Source organism: Rosa chinensis, chromosome 5, assembly GCF_002994745.2.
Source record: "Rosa chinensis cultivar Old Blush chromosome 5, RchiOBHm-V2, whole genome shotgun sequence".
NCBI classification, from domain to species: Eukaryota; Viridiplantae; Streptophyta; class Magnoliopsida; order Rosales; family Rosaceae; genus Rosa; species Rosa chinensis.
In genome coordinates, this window is record NC_037092.1 from 16,655,923 (window position 1) to 16,680,513 (window position 24,591).

General features: G+C 39.3%; 2 protein-coding genes across 4 annotated transcripts in view; both read right to left on the reverse strand.

Annotated features, from left to right (window-relative positions):
- LOC112203286 (receptor-like protein EIX2) overlaps window positions 1-24,591 on the reverse strand; it is a 36,883-nt gene that overhangs the window by 7,016 nt on the left and 5,276 nt on the right. The window lies entirely within an intron of this gene.
- LOC112203288 (receptor-like protein EIX2) lies at window positions 1,634-20,301 on the reverse strand. The gene is made up of 4 exons (XM_024344277.2): window positions 18,461-20,301; window positions 18,253-18,345; window positions 16,459-16,561; window positions 1,634-1,828 (listed from the first exon to the last, which is right to left on the reverse strand). Exons 1-4 carry the CDS (start codon window positions 20,299-20,301, stop codon window positions 1,634-1,636), a joined length of 2,232 nt encoding a protein of 743 aa, XP_024200045.2.

Genomic DNA, 24,591 nt, shown 5'->3' on the forward strand with positions numbered 1-24,591 from the left:
TCTTGCAGTTTAAAGTAACTACTCAAATACACACATTATTGCATCAACTAAATTTCAGGAGTCAGAGAAAAAAAGTCCACAATGTAAAGGCATAGACTGCATGCATAGCAAAGTGAAACAAGAAGAAGTTTAAAAATTGTTCATACAGTTAGATTCTCAACAGCACTTTTGAAGCGTTGCAGCAAAAGTTGCATTTCATTGTCTTCACCACTATAGAAAGCTATTGATTCAGCATTTTCTCGAACGAGCACAAGTCCATAACGAAAATCTGCTTCCTTTTTCTCTTGTGTTTAATGTCACCAAACCCTGAGAACAAAGCCGAATCAAGTTGGCATCATTCCTTATTGCCAGAGATACCATTGCATAATGATGGAAACAAATTTTTTCTAAATGAGTTACAGACTTACAGATAACTTATCCTTCCAATAAAGAAACTGATCACTGTTACACCAATCGAATGTACTAGAAGAACAACAAACAGCGGAGGATAGATACCAAATAAGATGTTACTGAATGATATGAGATCTATCACAGCATTGAAGAGTGTTAAAGAGAATGACATTGAAGAGTGTTAAAGAGAATGACAGGGCTGTCCCCGTGAAAGAACTTAGATCATCAACAATTCGCTGATCTGGATTATCAATGATTGATTGGGATTGAATTCTGTAAATGTTTGGTTGCTCAGGTAATGGTCAATGTAATAACGCTCCATCCAAGATCTCCACCTCAAAGAAAGAGTTTCTCTTGCATAATTCCGCAACACAAAAATCTGCAGAGAATATTGTAAATAGGGAACAAATGCATCAATAAGACAAGATCACAGTTTAACAGAATGGCAAAAGGGAAAGCATCAGACATAGACGATAAGCACTTGAACCCTAATGTAGAGGCCGAAATCAATCAAACTGCAGACTAAGTTGACAATGAACCCAAAATGGTAATATACATCTAGTATATCTATAACTGCAAGACAAATATAATAATAAAAATGATGCCTTCTTTTCTACATAGAAAATATTGTTCCGAACAAGGAAAAGCCAGTTGAATTACACTCTAGTGATCAGCAGTAAGCTAATCCTAACTGTAGATATCGCTGCATTTAAGCATTATCACTATTACTATTAGTTTCGTGTGTTTTTTTCCCTTACTGAGTTGGTTCTGTTTTTGGTGATTACTGAGGAATGAAGTATAAGCAAAACAAATAAAGCAGAGGGATTGATACCTAAGCGAAAGAGCAGCAATTGGTCCTCACCGGAATTCCACCAGCAAAGGCACCCAGGTAGTAAAGCAGTTGCTTCATGAACTGCTCTTGGTCCTTATCTTCACATCATCTAATAAGAGTAACTCTCCACCATCAGACAAAACATGCAAAAGACATTTAGGAGCTCAAGACCACAATTTGTATTTGGCATATCAATGTTGTCTGCCACGCTTGTTTAGCACATCTCTATGCTTTGTAGTCTATATATGTGTTATCCTTTGTAACAAACAACAATCAATTCAAGCAATTCCATTTCTCTTCATCATCACCATTCCAAAGTACCACCAAAAACCCACCACAGAAAATCAGTAAAGTTTCCAACTTCATCACAATTCAGAGCACTAAACAAAATTAGAGAGCGACAGAGAGGAACTAACTGGCAAGGACATTGTAGAAGTCCCGACCCAGAAAATTGAAGCCGACGCTGATCCCGGTGGTGGCGAGAGTGAGAAGGAAGACTCCTCCCAGCTGCATCCTGGCCCGGACCTTGTCGTCGGAGGACCAGTACGGCGCCGCCTCTCTTCCAGAATCTCCGGAGCAGCGTCTGCAAATCCGAACCCTCTCTTGCTGCAACCCAGATTCAACCAAACAAGAATCTATATAACTAACTAGTCAGAATCACCAAACCAACTTTTAGAGAATGCAATCAAATAAAGAACAGACCTTTTCCGGGGTTGGAGGAGCACGTGGTGGTGGCGGTACAAAGTCAATCTCCGGGATTGGGCAATGTAAGGTAATGTCATGTTCTATGTATATGTATGATTAGGCAAACTACTGAACTCCAGTAAAAAGTGCAATAAACTTTGAAAACTCTCCCAACGAGAATCTTGTTTTTTTCTTTTATTTTGGTTAAAATTTGTTCTTTTCACTGGAATAGCACTGAAACAAGCCATAAATCTAAGCCAGGATAAGGGTGATTATGCCATCAACAGAAAAAGAAAAAAGAAAAAGATATCACCATAGAAGGAAGAAGCAGAGGACAGTGAGCAAACTTTCATAAAACCATAGCATGGGAACTCATCAGTCTGACACTAACAAAGCACATGCGGAGACTTAATACAAGAGAACGAAATACCTCATGTTATCGAATCGGTCAACACTTGCACCTTATACGCAGAGCATAAAGAATGGCTGATTGGGGAATTTATAAACCATGATTGCAGATGGCAATAATTTTTCCATAGACCTCCTTTGAGGCCTCATCAATTCTTCATTCTAGCTAGGGACCAACTGCTGCTGTTCCTGTGTGGATTCAGCTGCTTATGCTTTCCCTCCAGTAGAATTAGATTTTGCTTGTGAAGCTGCCATTGCTACAACTTAAACAGGAGATGGGTGGTCAAATCTGCAGGTTGCACCATACTTGCATGTGCCGGTTTGAAGGTAATACACACAGATAGCGGCACCCTGCAAAAAGTTCCAGCCATGTTAAATGGTTTTACATGTATAGGATAGATAATGCCTGGATTGTAAAAGTAAAATGGAGATTGAAAATGGTCTACTCATTTCATTTCATAGTACCTTTATATAGAGAAGAAATTACAACGGAAATATTGATTACAATTATGATATTAAATACAGATTGATCTATCTTTTATGCTAATTGATTGGTAATCACTGATTCCTTGATTCACTCTTCGTCAGTTACTTTGACGAAGGCACACAATATGTTTTTCTTTTAACACTCCCCCTTGTGCCAAGTCAAAGATGAAATGGTGCATAAGTTGTTGCCTCACTAAAAACCTTGCCAAGTAACAATAAAAACCATGTGGGACAAAAAAATAAAACTTGGTCGAAGGAAAAGAGCACAACGCACCTTCTACATTTGAGAATGACATGTGTGTGTTAGACTCTCCCTGACGTCTACACCTCCCCCTGATACTTACATTAATCAAGGGAGCTTGAAAAGTCTTCGCATTCTTATGTTTTTCACATGTTTCTCGAATATGGCCTTAGGCAATGATTTGGTGAACAACTCTGCCACATTCTCCTCAGACCTTACTTGATTCACTTGAATCTTGAGGAGGGCCTGTTGTTGCTGATTGTAGAAAAACTTCGGCGATATGTGTTTTGTATTACCACCCTTGATATATCATATCTTCATCTGTTCGATGCAAGCTGCATTATCTTCATAAATGCAAGTAGGCTCTTCAGTGGTAGAACTCAACCCACTAGTCCCTCGAATATGTGTGATGATAGCTCTTAACCTGTCACGCCCCGAATTTTGAATAACTAATTCAAAATCCGAAACATGAAAAATCAACTAAAACACAAATCACTCAAATTTCGAATCTCAAATTTAATATTACAACTCACTTATACAAAGTAAATATGTAAAGCTCAAATTGAGCATCACTCACCTCGCTATTACAATCACTGTAAAACTATAACTATTACTCTAACCCATACGATCACCGCCCTGAATCTCCTAACCTGCAAGATTTCCCGCTACACAATTTGAATAGTGTACCGGGATTGCAACAACACCAAACCCGGTAAGCTTTTGACAGCTCGTGAGTAAATAAGAAGGGAATGTTGATTTTATAACACATTTATTTTAACTCAAGTAAAAATCAACAATCTCAACATCTGTAAGGAAACATCAAACCAAAACACGGAAAATCCACAACGAATACATTTCCACAATCCTCTAATCCACAATATCACTACTTTGGTCCATCCCAACTGTTTGGATCCAACTATATCTCGGTTATTATTTAACCGGCGGTCTTCGGACTTTCCCCCTGTTCTCAGAGCATTACATCTCGGTTATTATCTAACCGGCGGTCTTCGGACTCCCAGTCCTCAGAGCACTACATCTCGGTTATTATCTAACCGGCGGTCTTCGGACTCCCAGTCCTCAGAGCACTACAATTCTACCCTCTAATCAACTCAGAAGATCAACATAATTATCACACACATTTATCGGTTAACATCATCATAAACAATCATGGTAATTTCCAATACAATATCATATCTCAACCAAATTATCATAATTCCACACCCACCTCAATGTCACACCATTCCATATATATATCCACGTAAATATATATATATATATATATATATATATATATGTAATCATCCGCACAGGGATAATCACTAATACCAACTATAAATCGCACACAAGAAAATCAGGAAATTCATTTTGTATAATTAAAACATTTTACTTACCTATGGACCGTAGTTGATCAAGTCCATATGATTAAAAACAAATATTTATTCCATAAATATTTTTCACACAATTACGACAAAATAAATTAATTAACAGTACTCGGTTCGTAATATGAACCGCGTGAGATTTACTCACCTCTAATCCCGCTGCGTCTTCAATTTCACAAAACACGCCAAAACCGCTCACCAAGGAAGACCGTCAATCACCTAAATCCAATATGATCATAACTTAGCCAACAACTCATAATTAAAATAAAGACGATCCAACGGTCGGATCGAAATTATATGATGATCCAACGGTCGGATCCTCACGGATCGCCCATAGGATCATCCCCCAAAATTATCACGAAGATCCAACGGTCGGATCTTCCTGAATCATCCTTATCAACATCTCCACAAAATTTCATGAAAATCCGACGGTCGGATTCTCACGAATCGCCTTCCAAAACCCTAATTCACAATTATACGAAGATCCAACGGTCGGATCTTCGCCCGTGACCTCACAAGGTCACCGGGACAGTCAGACGATCAACATATCAAAACTACAAGTCCATCGGACGGTCCGATCTTTGAAAAACATTAATTGGATTATCGAAATCGATCGAAACCGTAAAAATTCATAACTAAATCATACGATATCCAAAAATTATGAATTATATATGCAAACGATCGTATCAAAACTTAGAATCTAAAACTGTAAAGAAATCACATTTTTGACCCCCGGAGGTGGCCGGAAAAGGACGCCGGAAAAAAGGACAGAGCCGCCGCCAACCACCGCCAATGGTGTCGGGGCCTGGCTTCTCCTCTTCCTCTCATCAATCCCAACAACTTTCATAACTAGCAAGAAGTCTGAAAATGACCGGAATGGGTCGAAAATTACCTTGAACAGTATGAATGTGGCCGGAAAATTTCCAGAAACCGACGAGCTCGATTTTCGACGTAAAAACTTCAATTTCAGGCCTCTATTCCTTATATAGAGTTGTTAAGAACATCAAGGAGAACCCACTGGAACAATAATCAATCAAAACGATGCACTACAGCTCGAGATATCCCAATCGAAAGATTTTCGTTTCGGATCGAAAACCGACTTAGCTTCGACGAACGTGAAACCGGTCACTCCAGGTGCGATCCTTCTAGTATGATGATCAGAAAGTTGAGGCGAGTTCATGGAGCTAAGGATCGGAAGTTTTGGTGGAGGGAGCTAGGAGAAAACCGACGTTGACTAAAATCGAACTCTAATCGAAACAAGCTCACCACCGCAGCTACAGGCCGCGCCGCCGTGAAAGGCCACCACAGAAGGGTGAGCAAGGAAGAGGCGAAGCCAATGGAAGAAATTTGGTGAGGATTGGTGGTCTGTGGAGCAAGAACGACGCCGGCGAAATTTTTGCAGTTACCGGTCGAGCTTGGACGCGGGAGGAAGAGAGAGAATGAGAGGCTTCCCAAAATGGAAGGCTGAAATGATTTTTTTGGAAGTTTCCAAAAAAGGAAGCCTTATATCAAACTGGAAATTATTTTCAAAAAATCATAATTAATTCATACGAACTCCGATTTTTGCGTTCCGCATATGCACGCGATCGTATCGACGAGCTCTACAACTTTCATGAAGGAAGTTTTCCCAAATTCTGTACGTATAAAAAGTCAATTTCGCGTGCCCTAAATAACGTACGTTTTTCGAATAAAATCGATCGAACTAATTTCACCACTCCTCCAAGCTTCGTACAATCTCCCATGACCACGAAATCATTCTAAAATGTCCTCGGAGAATAAATTGGATTTTCGGGGTATTACATAACCATACACACTCACGAACCGCCTCATGTAGGGCGATGATCTCTGAGTGGTTCGAGGAGGTAGCCACAAGGGTTTGCTTGGTTGATCTCCAAGATATCGCCGTGTTCCCAATGGTAAATACATAACCAGTTTGGGAACGACCTTTATGTGGTTCAGAGAGATACCCAGCATCAGCAAAACCAACCAAAACATCATTTGGCGTTTCGGTGTAGTGTGTGGCACTTTCACCATCAATATTTCCTTCAGGGATTGTAGTTCCATCTGCGGTCCCTCTTGTCTCTCTGTAGGGAAAGAATAGTCCCAAGTCAATGGTTCCTTTTAGGTATCTGAAAATGTTCTTGATACCATTCCAGTGACGCTGCGTTGGCGCTGAGCTAAATCTAGCTAACAAGTTCACTGAGAATGCAATGTCTGGTCGAGTACATTGGGCTAAGTACAATAATGCGCCTATTGCACTTCGTCATCTTCCTTCGGACGAAATGGATCTTTCTTTGCATCCAAACTTCGACCGATCATAGGAGTACTAGCAGGATGCGCTTTGTCCATGTTAAATCGCCTGAGCATCTTTTGGATATACGCAGACTGGTGGATTAGTATTCCACAAACTCGGTGTTCTAGTTCAAGGCCTAGACAGAATCGAGTTTTCCCAAGATCCTTCATCTCAAATTCGGATTTCAAGTAGCTCGCGGTTTCTCTTTTTTCATCAAGAGTACCTATTATGTTCATATCATCGACATATACTGCTACAATTGCAAATCCGGAACTTGTTTTCTTTATGAATACACAGGGGCATAGTTCATCGTTCTTATATCCCTTCCCAATCAAGTAGTCACTTAGACGGGTATTGTAACGTCCCGAACCCAAATTCACCGGTTTACTAGTCATTTGGACAGTAAACGGTAATTTGTTTTACTTTTACTCTTTTTCAGCAACTTTAGTGGCCCTAAAAGTTGACTTTTTGTTCGGGTTAAAATTTGGGAAAATGTTCTTCATGGAAGTCGTAGAGGACGTTAAACCGAGCGCGTGCATATGTGGTGCGTAAAAATCGGAGTTCGTATGCGAAAGTTACAAGTGAAATAGTAAAGTATAAATTTGAAAATTTACTGTTGCTGGGTAATTTTCCTCTCTCTCCCCTTTCCCTGCATTTTCTCTCTCTCTCCCTGAGCTATCGCTCTCTCTCACTCGCCTGCAACTCCGGCCTTCTCCCTCCTCCGGCCACCTGGTGGCATAAAGCCGACATCTTTGGACTCGCCTCCGCCCCCTCTTGGCACCGGTGGTGGTAGCTCACGGCGGTTTGGTCGGAAAGCGAGGCATCGGCTCGTGAAAGTTTACTGTAGCAGTTTGGGATTTTCGTCGATTTCCGGCGATTACGGCCATCTCCGGCCACCAAACCGGCGTCGAAGGAGCGGTTTTTCCCAAGGATCATGTTGACCCTAGCCTTGAGCCACGATTTGCAGTGTGGAGGTCGAATCGAAGGTTTGGAATTCTGAGTTACTATTCATAATTCGGGTTCAAACTTCTCTTTAATTGTTGAGGTACTTCCGCTCATTTTCTAACTTGGTCACAGTTGAAAGAATTAATGGGTGTGTTGAGAAGGTGCTACTGGTGGCCATCGGAGATGGTGGCGGTGGCGGCGGCGCCGCCACTGTGGGCGGCGGTAGCGGCGGCTAGGGTAGATTTTTAATTTCAATTTCTAGCTAGTTAAATTCTATAATTATCATAGAGCTTGTATGTGAAGTTTGGTGAATTTTGGAGAAGCTTGGAATTAATTATGAATTTTTGAAGTTTAGGGTTTCGATTATCGAATTACGAGAATCCGAACGTCGGATATCTCTCGGTTCTGCCTTGGAACCTTTAAATTAATGAATTGGTATTAGTGGTATAATTTGGGCTGAATCCGAGGAGAATGGGAGATGTAATTTATGAGGAATTGAGTTTAGGAATCATATTAAATTGTTGAATAATTATTCACGGAATATAATCGTGTACAGGATGTCGTACCGAGCTCTGGCTCGATAAAGGAACTCGTATACGTGATCGTCGGAATAGTACTGTAAGTGGACTTTTATTTTTAAATATTGATGCATGCATTTATTTTCTTAAATAATGCTCTAGTTTTAATCATATTACTTATTGAGCAAATGATTTGATTTTCGGAAATTCGATCTCGATTTATCTCGTGAATTTGCTCTCGATAATGAGTTTCAAAGGTTGATTATGATTTATAATATTATTTGACTAATTACTTATTTCTGAGGTAATTTTCTGGAATTAAGTATATTTCTAATTGCCGATTTAAGTTCCTGGAAGATTCTCGAGATGAGTTTCGATGGAGTTGGATTTTCTCATTTATTTATTGACTTTCGGTTTTGGCATCGGGAATGCCTAATTAAGGATTTTGAATTATGCGGACTCGGAATTTATACTATTTATTTTATAGTTATATTTGGCGATTTGAGATTATATGGAGATTTCGATGAAGCAAGACTTTATACTTATTTATACCCTATTTATATTTGAACCTGAGATGAGCTTGGCGTGTGGGGTCACGTCTTTATACATTGGATTCCGATTTTGCGAGATAAGTGGGGAAATTATACAGATTTATTGGCTTTCAACGATCTTCTTCCTCACCATACGCGGGTCATGTGATTTGGTCTCCTCCTCACAGACTTTGTGTTTGTGAGTGGCAGTTGAGGTAGCTTGTTCTCCTCCTCACTTACTTTGTGTATGTGAGTGGCAGTCGAGGTGATTTATTCTCCTCCTCACGTGGGTGGCAGTCGAGGTAATGTTCTCCTCCTCACACGATCTATGTGTGAGTGGAAGTCGAGGTTATTAGTTCTCCTCCTCGCACAATCTATGTGTGAGTGGCAGTTGAGGGTAAGTAGGGCCTGGGAGGCTCCATTTCCCGTATGGTGATATCTCTTCCCCATATCCTATCATTTCTCGACTAGCGGGGCCTAGTCTGATTTCCGTGTAACCAGCGGGGATGGTCTTATCCTGTTGAGTATCGGAGTTTCTATCTTTCCTCTCAGTTGTTTGTGACTAGCGGGCCTAGTCGGTTTTTCTTGAGCGGAGCTTCTCGTGATTTGTTTTCTAAATCGTTGCATGCATCGAGAGTTTTTAAGGAAATAAATGTGGGAAAGTATAAAATCCATTTGGTTTAAAAATTGTTTATTTTTGTCCACTCACGCTAACGTATTTTATGTGCTTTCCCCTGGGCCCTTCGGTTTCAAATGCCCAGTTTGCAGGCGAATCGATTGAGGTCGGGCGTAGGCGGAGTGGAGGCATAGTCAACAACATGGCTTCCGCATCTGTCGTTGAATTAGGTTTTCCTCTCATACTTTTCTGTTAGAATTGCTCTGATTACCTATGGGATTTATGTTATTCGAGTTGAGATGTGTGTTTTGTGAATTGGAGATTGATGTTGATTTGGGGAGCAGGGTGGCTCCAGGAGCATAAGGAGGAATTGATTGAGAAGTGTAAATGTTTTCTACAGGTTTGGGTAGCCCATTTTAGGAGAAGTTCCGCCAAATTTTTGGTAGAATTTCTTCTAAGGTGGGCCCCGCAGGGTCACTTCGGATTTCAAGGTGAAATCCGAGGCGGGTCCTGTCAGGTATACCACATCCGCCCAGATTGTTTCAATCCGTAAAGTGAGCGTTTCAACCTAATTGCAAACGCACTCCGTGGTTTAGAGTCACTTGACTTGGGTAATGTAAGGCCATCAGACACTTTCATATATATCTCTGAATCTAGATCCCCATAGAGATATGCAGTCACCACATCCATGACCTGCATTTCCAGTCCTTCGGAAACTACTAGGCTAACTAAGTAGCGGAACGTTATAACGTCCATTACGAGAGAGTATGTCTCCTCGTAGTCAATTCCAGGGCGTTGGGAGAAACCTTGTGCCACAAGGCGAGCCTTGTACCTCATGACTTCATTCTTCTCATTATGCTTTCTAACAAAGACCCATTTATGTCCTACAGGCTTTACACTTGGTGGGGTTAGCACTACCGGACCAAATACCTGTCTTTTGTCAGAGAATCTAATTCTGCCTGGATTGCTTCTTTCCATTTAGGCCAATCTGCACTTTGTTGACATTCTACAACAGAGCGTGGTTCGATATCATCGTGCTCTATGATTTCTTGAGCAACAATGTATGCAAATACATCATCAATGTGTATGGAAGATCTTTCTATCAACTCATACGCACTCTCATAATCCATTGAGATTTCTTTGTTCTCTGGAATCATTTCAAATATCGGAGCGTCCTCCAGTATTGATTCATGGACATAGCTATAATCAGAGACAATCTCATGAGAGGGATTCTCTACATTGATGATTAATGGATCGGTTTGTGCCTTACTCGCCCTCTTCTTCCTTGGGTGAGTGTCAATCGAACCTAGTGGCCTCCCCCTCTTCCTTTGAGGAGCCACGACCTCAACCATACCTCCACTTAGACCTGTAAATGGGTCGGATTTTGATCCGGACCCGATCCAGATCCGTGGCTATTGGACGGGTTTGGATCGAACATTTTGATCCGTTGATCCGTTAATGACCCGAATCCATTAACCCGTTTATTTAACGGATCAAATACGGATTTAGGTTGATCCGATCCGTTAATGATCCAACCCGTTTTCGTAATAATAAAATATTATTTTTATTAATATATAAAATATTAAATATTACAAATTTTTAATACAATGTTTTTGTAGAAATCTAAGCATAAACGGCATTATCAAAAAAAGATGTCTAAAAATGGACATTTCCCAAGATTCAAGATACATTATCAACAAAACATGTCAAGAATGCTAAGATTCCAAGAAGCTTTATCATTTATCAATAAAGGTTTGCATGTTTAGCTGACCAAAAGGGTAAGAACGGTGTAGAACAATAGAAATTCAAAAATATTTGAAATTATAAACGGATCGGATTAGCGGATCGGGTATCCGTTAATCCAGCAGATACGGGTTTGGATCAAGCTATCAATGATCCGCCGGGTTAACGGAGTGGGTTTGGATCGAGTTTTTTCTTTTAGTAAACCGATTTGGATTTAGGTCGATCCGATCCAAACCCAGTCCATTTACAGGTCTACCTCTACTAAGTGTGGTTGTAGTGCCTCTATCTGCGGCAGCGTGCCCCTTGTTGGGGACTTCTAACCTTGGAAAATCTTTTTTCCTATCTCCCCCTAACGACGGGAAGACTGTCTCATCAAAGTGACAATCCGCAAATCGAGCGGTAAAGAGATCGCCTGTCAAGGGTTCCAAATAGCGGATAATCGTTGGAGATTCGTATCCAACATAAATACTTAATCGTCTCTGAGGACCCATTTTAGTGCGCTGTGGCACATATATGGCACATATATGGCGCAACCAAATATGCGTAGGTGTGAAATGTCAGACTCATATCCAGTTACCAACTGGTACGTAGAAAATGGTTGGCTAGCAGTGGGTCTGAAACGAATGAGTAAAGCTGCGTGCAATATTGCATAACCCCATGCAGATATAGGCAAGTTGGTGCTCATAACCAATGCCCTAGCCACCATCTGTAGCCTTTTGATGGTGGCTTCTGCGAGACCATTTTGTGTATGCACATGGGGTACATGATGCTCTACATCGATCCCAATAGACATGCAATAATCATCAAATGCTTTTGATGTAAACTCTCCAGCATTATCAAGCCTTATAGACTTGATAGGGTGATCAGGGTGGTGAGCCCTTAAGCTTATAATCTGTGCTAGGAGTTTTGCAAATGCAGCATTTCTTGTGGACAATAAAACGACATGTGACCAGCGTGTCGAGGCATCCACCAGAACCATAAAATACTTGAATGGTTCGCATTCTGGATGGATAGGTCCACAGATGTCTCCTTGTATCCTTTGTAAGAATGGAATATTTTGTTTTGTATCTTTAGCATAGGAAGGTCTCGATCCTGTTTTTGCTAAAGAGCAGGCTTTGCAAAACGAGTGATGTGCCTTTGAAATAGTCAATGAGGCATAATGGGAGGGAGGTAGTGCTTATGGTACTTCAGAATGTAATGGCTGTATTTGAGCAATACGAGGACCGACACCTTTCAGTGTGGCGGATTTTTCTTCCATTTTATTTTTCACTCGAAAGAAGGGATGTCCGTGTGAGTTTTTCAAGATGCGGATCATCATGTCACGACCAGGGTGCCCTAGGCGGTCATGCCAAAGCCTGTATGAGTCAGTGTCCCACATTTCATTGTTGGTGACAACATATGATTCAATGATTCGAATCGTAGTGAGGTACAGTCCACTAGATTGACTCATAAGTTTCTCTAAAATGCGTTTCCTTCCACATTCATTAGAGGTAATATAAAGGTATTCAATTCCATTCTCACAGTGTGTTTCTACATGATAACCGTTGGCACAAATATCTTTGAAACTTAACAAGGTTCGATTAGCTTTAGGTGCATATAGAGAATCTGTGACTTTAAATGTTGTGCCATTAGGCAACAAAAATTTGGCAGTTCCTCGCCCTTTTATTACTTGTGATGATCCAATCATCGTAGTCACAGAGGAATTATAGCTAGGCTATTAATTCAATAAATAATTGCCTATTCCTTAATATGGTGTGGGTAGTCCCACTATCAACTAAGCACTCGATTTCTCCTCGATTCATTCCTACAAATAAATGGGATATATTATTAATTTTGAAAATATAACTCATATTCTTTAGAGCATGACTATTTTAGTAGAATGATAATTTTTTTTCATTCTAACAATAAATTTTTTTTCTCTAGATGTATTGCTTTACATCTTTATAGTGCTTTTTCGAACCATGTGAATATGTGTGGTACATAAAAATCGAATAAATTCAATGCTTCAGAATAAAATCCGAAATTTATTAATAAGACAACGATAATCAAATCAAAGTCTTATTCAGAAATCTAATTCAAACAATTATTGAAATAAACTTTAAGACTACGTAATAGTCTAATTAACAAAAAATGAGGCATTATGCCTTCACAACTGTGTTTGGAAAATAGAATAAATAAAGCAGATTAGTCAAAATTTGAAGCATCCATTGACTGAGCAAGTTCCTTGTTTCCATTGAAGTCTGCAATTGTGAGGTTGACATCTGGGTCATTGCCTCCTTCTTCCATATAGTGAGCCTCTTGTTCTTGACACTCCTTGTACCTCTTGTAATTGGCTGCTACTCTGTTGCTTGCTTGACAGTTCTTGTACCAATGCCCCGTGACTCCACACCTATAGCATGGTTCATTGCCAACTCTACCCTGTTTGACTGAAGGGTTCTTAGGTGCCCTTTGCACCTTGTTTCCATGACCACTAGGGCCAGCACCACCATCTCTGCGCCATACATTGGGAGGGCCTCCACGGCCCATACCAGGACCCCCATGTCCCTTACCACGTGGTGTATTGTTGCCACGTGGGTAGGGATCAACACGTCCAACCCTCTTTTCATTGGGGTTCTTTCCACCTTTGACTTTGCCATAATTAGCCTCAGGAATTTTCTTTGTCCCAACGGGTCTGGCATTGTTGCTCAAAAGAACCTCATTGTGCCTCTCAGCTACTTGCAGTAGGTTGATCAGTTTATTGAAGGTTGTGATTCTTTTATTATCATACTCCAGCCTATACTAGTTCGCTAGTATAATTGCTGAAGTAGGAAAGGTGGAAAGAGTCTTTTGGATCATATCATCTTCTGTGAGTTCCTTTCCACAGAAATTTAGACATGCCTTTAGGCGCAACATGTCTTTGTTGAAGTCATTGACCCTTTTGTAGTCAAGCAAGCGGATTTCATGCCACTGAACAGTCAATTCTGGGAGCAAGGTGTCATGAATGTTCCCAAAACGTCCCTTAAGGGCATCCCATAATTCTTTGGGTGTCTTCAACTGGAGGTATTCCCAGCGTAGGCTAGGATCAATATGTCGCCTTAAAAACATTAAGGCGTTTGCTTTTACCTTATCAGACAGTCCATCGTCCTTGGGGTCAGTGGTATTTTTGATGGTGGCAGTGTATTCTTTTGCCACAAATGCAGTTTCTACATCAGAAACCCAACGGTGGTACTCAAGTCCTTCTGAGTCCAAAATGTCAAATTCAGGTCGAGTTGGATCAGCCATCTACATCAACAAGAGAGAAGATATAAATTACGCAGTCACAAAAGACATCCACGTGTATTATTTTCCAAACAATATGAATTAGATTTCAAGACCAAGATTCGTAATGGTCACACATTTTTTTTTCGATGCTATGTGAAAATACTTTATCACAGTAATGTTGTGTGTATAAATGCGCATGAATTTTCATTATCATGGCAAAGCAAAATTTTATATGTTGTATTACAAAAATAACTATAACACATTTAATAATAAAACATAGCATATATAAAAATAAATGACATGGCTTGTTCAAAATTTTACAAATATACAACAAATTATATACTACATATAACAATAGCAAGAATATATCATGCATAACATAAAATACAAATGAGAGCATAATATAAAGGCATGCTTAGGAATAATTTATATAAGGATAAATCATGCTTAAAGGTAATTATATAAAACATAAAAACAAGGCATGCTGAAAATGATCAAAATTATCTAATTAAACATGCGTAATAACAAAATATAAAGGTATAAACAATAAGGTATAAAGCATGCTTAAAAATAGAAAATATAAATAAAATTCACCTGCTTTAGATTCCACGAATATATATCACATATATAACAAGTAATAAAATAGCATGCTCAAAAATATAAAAAAATCTAATGATAAATAATTAAATATACCATAATATGAAAATAAAAGAGAACATACTTGGTTTTGAGAAAAACAATCCTAACGCACGCGCGTGTTGATGCAGGCGTGCGATGTTTGGGCCGCTTCCTATCTCTTTTGAGCCTTTTTTTTTTCTTTTTCTTTTTCTCTCTTTTTCTGGGCTTCAAGGCCTGTTTTGTTTTGTTTTTTTTTTTTTTTCAGTCTGGGCCGGGTCTGCTCTCTGGGCTGGCCCTTTACTTTGGGTCAAGTTTTTTTTTCTTTCTGTTTTTGTTTTTTTTCTCTTGGCCTTCTGTTCTTTGGGCCTTTTTTTTCTTTTTTTTCTGGGCCTGCAGGGCCTGCTCCTCTTTTTTGTTTTTTTTTTTGTTCTGTTCTGGGCCTGTTTTTTAGTTTCTGGGCCGGATCCTTACTTCGGCCTGAGTTGCCCTTTTTTTTTTTTTTTTCTTCTTCATCCTCCTCCGGCTTTCCTTCCTTCTGGTTTAGGAGGATCTGCAGGTGGGCGAGGGCGGGGCCGAGCGTAGCTAGGCTGCGGGGATGAGAGGCCGGACGCGGTTAGGCTGCAAGGAGGTAAGGCCGGGCGCTGCTGGGCTGCGGGGATGAGAGGCCGGACGCAGCTGGGCTGATGCAGGGCCGGGTCGGAGGCGCTGCTACAAGCGTCGGAGGCTGGGCTGTGTGCGCGGAGGCTGGATCGAAGGCTCGATCGTGCTGCTGGCGCGGGGGCACTGCAGGTGGGTGGACGCAGGGGCGTCTGGGTGCCCTTAGTAATTCGATGGCTTGTGGTGTTCGGCAGGAGAGGCGGAGGCCGGTCTGGGGATTGGAATGATTTTTTTTTTATTGGTGGCGGCAGAAAAAGAAAAAAAAAATCTCTAGGGTTTTGAGGGCTTATTTGCTCTGAGCGTGCTGATAACGTGTAAAAGTAAAATGGAGATTGAAAATGGTCTACTCATTTCATTTCATAGTCCCTTTATATAGGGAAGAAATTACAACGGAAATATTGATTACAATTATGATATTAAATACTGATTGATCTATCTTTTATGCTAATTGATTGGTAATCACTGATTTCTTGATTCCCTCTTCGTCAGTTACTTTGACGAAGGCACACAATATGTTTTTCCTTTAACATTGATGGAATATAAAATGAGATTTCAACAGAAAGAATAGATATGGTAAAATGCAACAGAAAATGCAGTCACTTCTCACTGGAAAAAAAGGTCTTTAACATTTCAATTTTTCCAATCACTACTGCAAACAGTATATTCATAGTTATCATTGCTTCACAAGATAAATTGCAATCGGAAACTAGTAATGTGAAGACTTAGCATAATTCAATCATTCTTATATATGAAGAATAGCCATATGCTTTTCAAGCTTTTCGAAGATAATGGTACCCTGCTTAAAACAAGGACAGGTGAACCCTACTGATAAAAACACTTGGGATAGTCCCAACAGAGAATAGCTCCACCATCCATACCTCCCTCCTAGGTAGTCCAGCAAGCGTTAGCTTCACATTTTCTTGTTGAGATGGCTTTGTTGTTGACAACGCCACTGCTGGCCTATCAATCGGGTAATGGAATCTGCATTGTGCACCATACTTACATTCCCCAATCTTCATATAATACTACAACATGAAAAAACCACAATACATAAACATGAGAGCAATCGTCATTAAGTTCTGAATGATTCAGAAATATGAACAAGTAGTCAAACAGAACCATTTCTAGCCAAATGTCTACCATCAGAGTAACAAATGTGGATAGATAAAGCAACACTTCATGTGCTGACAGTTTCATGAATAATATGATGAGAACTAAAAAGTGTTGCAACTGTTTAAACATGTTGAAACTCAAATTCAGTATACTCTCTTAGGATCACTTTCATAGTAAATGATATAAAACAACTCAGATCTGGAAGGCCAATCATATACAACTGGAATCAAATTCATTTAACAAAAGAAGTTGCTTACTTCACACTTAGCCTATCCAAAGCGCTGAGGATTAAACAGTACAGAAGACTCGTACAATCATGTATGTATGTAGATTAACCATCAAATGGAAGCCCTAGTACTTAACATAGAATAAGCCTATATTTTCAGGCAAATGAATCATAATCATGCAATGCCATGGAATGTAGGCTTAATAAAGATACTCTAGTAAACTCTTGTTATCACACTAGAGATAGTAATCAAATTGAAGCCCTTTTTACATTATGTAGGCGAAGCAAAGGAATATGCCTACAAAGAAGTTAGACTTTGGGCAAAACAAAAACAAAGACGATTGACTTAATAACTGGCTCGACTCCACAATCATTATCAACAACTAATGAATTGCCAATGGAGCTTCCAATCCTCAATTCATTACCATAGCCTTGACATGACCAATAAGGCAATAACCAACTCATACATGACAAACACATAAAGGTACAAGCACCTTCTCCACTTGCCTACCTGTAGAACCCTACAAGCAATCTGGCCAGTTGATCTTTAGCTTCAAGGTAGCTCCACAGCATCTTGAAGATACACACAGGACCACATCCAAATCACATAAATGCCCTTCAATGAGTTTTGATGCAGAATTGTATTTCAGACAGGCTATCCAAGAGGAATCTCAAAACTCAGACCTAGTGAATAACTGAACATGCATGCAAACCCAAAGCCAAAGAATCTAGGGTGAGTGCATCAAACCTTAGATAATATTCTTATGTTAGTTGAGGGATCTACACAACTAGACATTCTAACAGATTTTCAAAATTCAAGACCTAGGGGGCTCTTTGCTTAAGCAATGATCATGAGTGAACATCCATCAATTCACTCAACCAAAAATGTCCTTAAATATGCTTCAGACAGAGCTGTGAATCTAAGCACTTGGGATGACATGATTGGCTATAATATATTTCACCATTTTAGGTTTGAGATCTTTGACTGAAAAATCTTCCTTCATGATAAAGGTAACTATTCCAAATATCTTCAACGTACTTCAAGATGGGATATGATCCCAATGCTAATCATGGCGGACAGACTCAAGATACAACTTGTATGGTGTTTTGAAACAAATTAGCCAACAAAATTTTAGACCCAACATTCCTCTTCCAATTCAGCAGTTCATGATAGACTGATTAACAGTAATCAGTATGTTCCCGTATAACTAGACTTAAAAAAGAAACTGAGCTGACAGTGGACAAAATATATAAGTTGCTTGAATAATTTGACACATGATATACATGTTTAATTATTGATTACATGACACTATTAAACTTATATATGGCTTACAACAATAAAGAGAACACAGCAAACCCAACAATACTGGCCGTCATCTTCACCAGCGCCACAAACAGCTCCAAAGGGCAGTCACATGGAGAGCACCTGAACCAAAAGAGAAACAACGTACCCTGTCTAGAAAGCCACAAATGCCCCATATTGACCACCTTCAGTGCATTTTATTCTTTAATTTTCCTTTTCCAATCAAGTCCTCCTTTGCCAACGAGCCACTCTCAATGCAATTGCTAATGCTGCTTTCTCCTTTATGTCATCAAAGAATCGAAAATAGGCATACCTCCATGATTTCTTCATAAACAATGTGCCACAGACACTCCAGAAGCCTATGATGAAGCCGAGGACAGCGCTAACAACGATACCAAACTTCCCATTCTCATCAATATCATCATCATTATGATCACCATCGCCAGGGTCAGCTGCGCCATCTCCCGGGCAGACAGTTGAAAGAGGGACCCCACACAAGGATGGATTGCCTTCGTAAATGGATGAATCATTGAGTGTTTGAAGTTGGTTGCCTGAAGGAATTCTTCCGGACAAGTTGTTGAAAGACAAGTTCAAGTGAGCCAAAAAGTTTAATAAAGAAAGACTGTGAGGAATCTGCCCAGAGAGGTGATTGTGTGAGAGATCAAGAGTTTCCAGCTGCTGCAAGTTTCCAATCTTCGAAGGAATGTTTCCACTCAATTGATTTCTTGACAAGTTCAATGTACCCAGTGCAATGAGACTGCTTATTTCTTCAGGGATTACACCTTCCAAGTTATTTGATGAGAAATCAATGCTTTTCACCAAATACAGATTGGTGTTATATACGAGTTCTTGTCCCTTCAATGTCAAGCTGGTTATCTCAGAATAAACCAGCGAATTGTAGGTGGATGTAGTGTCATTAACATAGGCCAAAGCAGTCAAATTATACAAACACTTGGGAATGGTCCCTGAAAATTTGTTGTGGCCAAGGTCTATGATATGAATAGATGGAAGAGAGCACAGTTGATGGGGGATATGTCCGCTTAAAGAGTTGGATCGCAATCTTAGCATATAAAATTCATTTGATACCTTTGGTCTTGTCTGTAAAGGTATGCTTCCAGTAAATCTATTGCCTCCAAGATCAATACTCACCAACTTGCTGCAGTTTTGGAATAGAGAAGAAGGAATTTGACCGCCAAAATTGTTGTTGCTCAGATCCAATACGTTTAGTGAGCTTGGAACACCCATTGAACTGGAGAAATTGCCAGACAAATTGTTGTCTGCGACATCTACAACCCATAGATCTCGCCAAAGACTCCATGGTCGAGGTAATTCTCCAGACAAGTGATTGCTTCTTAAAATGAGAGTTGACAAACCTGATAGGTTTGTGCACACAGAGGGTGGTATACTACCATTCAGATGATTGTCAGATAGAGCCAATATTATCAAGTTAGGCAACAATTGATCATAATTTGAAGGAATTGGCCCGGAAAATGAATTGCTTCGAAGATCGAGAGTGGTGGCAGCATCACTAGACCAATGTGGGAGAGGGCCCACAAATTGATTATGACTCAAATATATATTCCCCAAAGACGGGGAGTTCATGTGAAATGGAAGCTTTCCACGAATTTGGTTGTTAGATAAATCCAAATATCTGAGTTGGAAAGATATCTTCAAGAACCATTCCTCTGGTATGAAATCTGAGATTGAAGTATTACGAAGCGTGACTTCCGTTAATTCAGTTTGAGACTGAAGCCATACCCCAAAGGCAGGACCTACTCTGCAGTCGGCAATGTCGATTGAATTAAGTTGGAAAGGAGGAACCCAGTCATGAGCCATGTTAAAAATGAGGGACCTAGGTCCGTATGTGCTGACTGCAAAAGACTTCAATTTTGTGAGAGTTCGGAAATGGGATTCAGTTAGAATGCCTTCCCACGAATTCAAAGTTAGATCTAGGTGAACTAGCTGAGAGAGTTGTCCCAAACTTTCAGGAATTGAACCAGAAAATTGGTTTGAATTGAGGTTGAGTTCCTTCAGATATTCAAGCATTCCTAAGGCGGCAGGCAGTTCACCTTCCACCATATTGCGGAACAAATAAAGTGACTCTAATCTACGACTTGTACAGTTTGAGAAACCATTCAAAACCTCTTCCAAACTACCATTGAACTTGTTCTGCGAAAGATCTTGTAAGATCAAATATGGACATAACACATATCATCATAAAGTAATTGATGATTAGCTTAATATCAATCCTAGTTTAACATGGATACAAACAGTAAATCAATACTAGTGACTTAATGAATAGTGTATCAATTCATTAAGGATAGTAATCTATTGCTTAGTCTACAAGGAAGGCTACAAGTTGTGATACATTAAGAATCTAACTAGGAAACCTAAACCGATATGGATAGCTTTAATGGGAAGCTTCTTGAGGTTTAAGTCACCTATATATACAGATGAATTGGTCCCTGATTACTACCGACGTTTTGCATATTGTTCTGTCCATTGAGAAGCAAGTTGGTAAGTAACAGAAGGCTATATTCAGTGTTCGTGTTTGCAGTTGCATAAGATGGAATCCATGCCAGTAATTGCTGAAGGTAAGCCTTAATCCCTTTTATGATTGTGTGCATATGTTGTGAGCATGTATATGGTTATTTTACAATTGGTATCAGAGCATAGGCTCACAAGTATCAAAATCGTTTTAGGGTTTTGCAAAACAAACACAAAAAAAAAAAAAAAAGGGTTTTTGCTTTACGGACCAAGTCACTGATCAGGTAACTGACCATGTAACTGGTCATGTAACTGATCAAGGTAAGTTACTTAAGTCAATTGCTGCATCTGGTTAAATATCAAGTTCACGCTTCCGCTGTGATTTTTAGCAGCAAATTGGGGAAAAAGCAAAAACAGGTTTTTCTGTGAAATTGATTTCGATTCATAGCATGATAATTGAATTTTGATTGTGCTCAAGAACACTAGTTGCATTCCCGGCGTGCGTTAGGTTAGAGTAGATGGTGACCGGATGAAATTTACAATTTCTTGATTGTTCTGTGGTTTCTTGGAATCGAAACAATTTTGATTGTGCTTGAATATGCATGATGAATTAATTGATGATATGGTATTGTATCTGTGATTGTGTAAAAATTGCATGAAGAACAAAAATCTCCCAGATTTTGTTTACACATTATTAAAATTGACAGATACGAGAGCTTAATTTTCTTACAAGGATGAATCTGGGTAGAATATAAAGTTAAAAGCTCATGGGTTTTGTGGTTTTCTGTTGGCATAAGTGATTATGATGCACAAAGCATTCTTCATTGATGTTGGCAGAAAACGATGATCAGGTAACTGACCAACTAGTCAGGTCACTGACCATGTAACTGGTCGGGTCACTGACCAAGTAACTGGTCAGGTCACTGACCATGTAACTGGTCAGGTCACTGACCATGTAACTGGCCAGGTCACTGACCATGTAACTGGCCAGGTCACTGACCATGTAACTGGCCAGGTCACTGACCAAGTAACTGGTCAGGTAACTAATCAAGTAACTGATCGAATAACAAAACTGAAATTGTGTTTTGTGTTTTAAAACTATGCTTCAGTTTTATCTTCCAAAGAAGTGGTCAAGTATGGTTTTAGAATACAAAACAGCAATATGCGTGCTTGATGAAAATAAATACGGATACTTAGAAATTTTTCTTCTGTCTAAAGATGTGGATAAATTTCTTTGGATAACTTGTTTTCATTGAACATGGTATATTGATAAAGAACTCCAGGATGTTATGCTTCTGCTCAAAAGTGTTGCTTAACATTATTTTTGGTTATGGACTGATATGAATGCAAGTATGGATTGTTTAGGTTTTCTGTATGTTCTTGTTTTGGTTGCTTAAAGCTAAATAAAACACAGAAAACTTAAAATTATTTTCTTTACAAATTGAGAACTCACACGAATTTTTGTTTTGCTCCTTAGGTAACTCTTACATGAACTTGAACAGTGTCTTGATGCTAACTGGAACCAACTATAGAGCTTGGCTAGATTCTGTAGAGAACTATATGGGAATGCATGAGAACATAGACTATTGCTTCACTGAGGATAAACCTGAAGAGTTAACTGAAAAGAGCACTAAGAAGGAAACTGATCTTTACAAGAAGTGGCATAGATCCAATAGAATGGCTAAGAACCTCATTCGTACCTCTATGTCCAAGACTGTCAGAGGAAGTATAGAAGAACCTGAGCTAGCATCAGATTTTTTGGAACTCATAGGTGCTAAGTTTAAAGAAAGTGAAAAGGCAGAAGCTGCTAGGCTAACCAAGGAGTTTCATGATTTGAAGTACATGGGTTCAAGGGGAGTTAGAGAGCATATTATGAAGATGATCAACATAAATGGCAGACTCAGGGAGCTCTTGATGGGGGTTAGGGATGAGCAGGTAGTGCATTATGCACTACATTCCTTGCCTAACAGTTTTAGTCATCTTAGGACCAGTTACAACTCTCAAAAGGGAAACTGGACTCTAGATGAACTTATATCCATCTGTGTGGATGAAGAATCTAGGATCAAGGAAGAAAAGGAACCTGCTACAACCATTAACCTCATTGAGAAGCCTAAAAGGAAAAAGCCCCAAAATAAGCTCAAGCCTATCAAAGCCATAACTAAGAGTTCAACAGCTGCAGTGGCCAAGGAAAATAGGCCATTTAGGTTCAAGTGCTACTTTTGCAAAAGAGTAGGACACATGAAAAAGGACTGCACTGGCTATAAAAATTGGTTAGCCAAAAAGGGTAAGATTTTTTCTAATACAGTTTTTTCTTTAGAAATTAATCTTATAAATGTTGAACCACAGTCTTGGTGGATAGATTCAGGCTCACCTATTCATATTACTAATTCTTTGCAGGGATTCATAAGGAGGAGAATCCCAAAAAGTGATGAAGTGAACCTGTGTGTAGGCAATGGCATGAGAGTGGCAGTCAAGGCTATTGGAACCTTAAAGCTCGATTTAGGATTAGGAAAATTGTTAGTTTTGGACAATGTTTTTTATGTACCTTCCATGAGAAGGAATTTGGTTTCGGTTTCTCTTTTAGTAAAATCTGGTTGTAGACTTGTTATGGATAGTAATGGAATTCTTATTTCTAAAAATTCTGTTCAAATTGGTTCTGGTGTTATTATGAATGATTATTTACAGTTAAATTGTTCAATGGCTCAACAAGAAATTTTACTTGTTGAAAATAACACAAACAGTACTAACACTTTAATAGGTGTTAAAAGAACCAAACTAAATGAAAAGTCTGCATTTTTATGGCATAGAAGACTCGGCCATGTTTCAAAAGAGAGACTGAAAATTTTGGTGAAAAACAACATCCTAAATGAACTTGATTTTTCTGATCTAACAGACTGTGTTGAATGCTTTAAGGGAAAAATAACTAATACTAGAAAGAAGACTGCATATAGAAGCCAAAATTTATTAGAACTCATACACACTGATATATGTGGACCATTTAGGCATCAAACTATCTGTGGGAATGTGTATTTTATCACATTCATTGATGACTTTTCTAGATACAGTTATATTTATCTACTTTCAGAAAAGGCACAAGCATTGAAAGCCTTTCAAATCTTTAAGTCTGAGGTAGAAAATCAACTAGAAAAGAAAATCAAAACAGTAAGGTCAGATAGAGGGGGAGAGTTCTATGGAAAGTACACTGAATCCGGCCAACAAAAGGGTCCATTTGCCTTGTTTTTGCAAGACAATGGAATTAAAGCTCAATACACAACACCCTATAATCCACAACAGAATGGTGTTGCAGAGAGAAAGAATAGGACTCTTTTGAACATGGTTAGATGCATGATGTGTACAACTGGTTTGCCTAAATTTCTGTGGGGTGAGGCTTTAAAAACTGCAAATTATATTTGCAATAGAACACCTAGCAAAGCCATAGAAAATACTGCTTTTGAGCTTTGGTGTGGCAGGAAACCTAGTCTTCATCACTGTCATGTTTGGGGATGTCATGCAGAAGCTAGGATTTATAATCCAAGCTTGAATAAACTTGACCCCAAAACTGTTAGTTGCTATTTTGTAGGTTATCCAGATAAATCTAAAGGCTATAAGTTATATTCTGCTCATCATTCACCTAGAATTTTTGAAACACATCAAGTAAAGTTTCTAAGTGAAAAAGTTCACAATACAAACCTTGAGGATTTAACCTCAGTTTTTGAGGAAATTGTGTCAGATGAGAATTTAAGTGTAGCATTGCCTTTAGAACAAGATGTAACTGATCATGTCACTGGTCACGTAACTGACTATGTCACTGACCAAGTAACTGTCCCTGGTCGAGTAACTGGTCAAGTGACTGACCATGTCACTGACCAAGTAACTGTCCCT

Bases quoted from the DNA above. Each gene is read 5' to 3' on its own strand.
- LOC112203288 (XM_024344277.2), bottom strand. From the start codon at position 20,301: ATGGTGGAAGGTGAACTGCCTGCCGCCTTAGGAATGCTTGAATATCTG. The intron at 18,346-18,460 runs GCAAAGGAGGAC...CTTTTGGTTCAG, and splicing joins GCATTGAGAGTGGCTCGTTG to GTGCTCTCCATGTGACTGCC. The intron at 1,829-16,458 runs GTATGGATGGTG...TCTGGGTTGCAG, and splicing joins CTGGACTACCTAGGAGGGAG to CAAGAGAGGGTTCGGATTTG.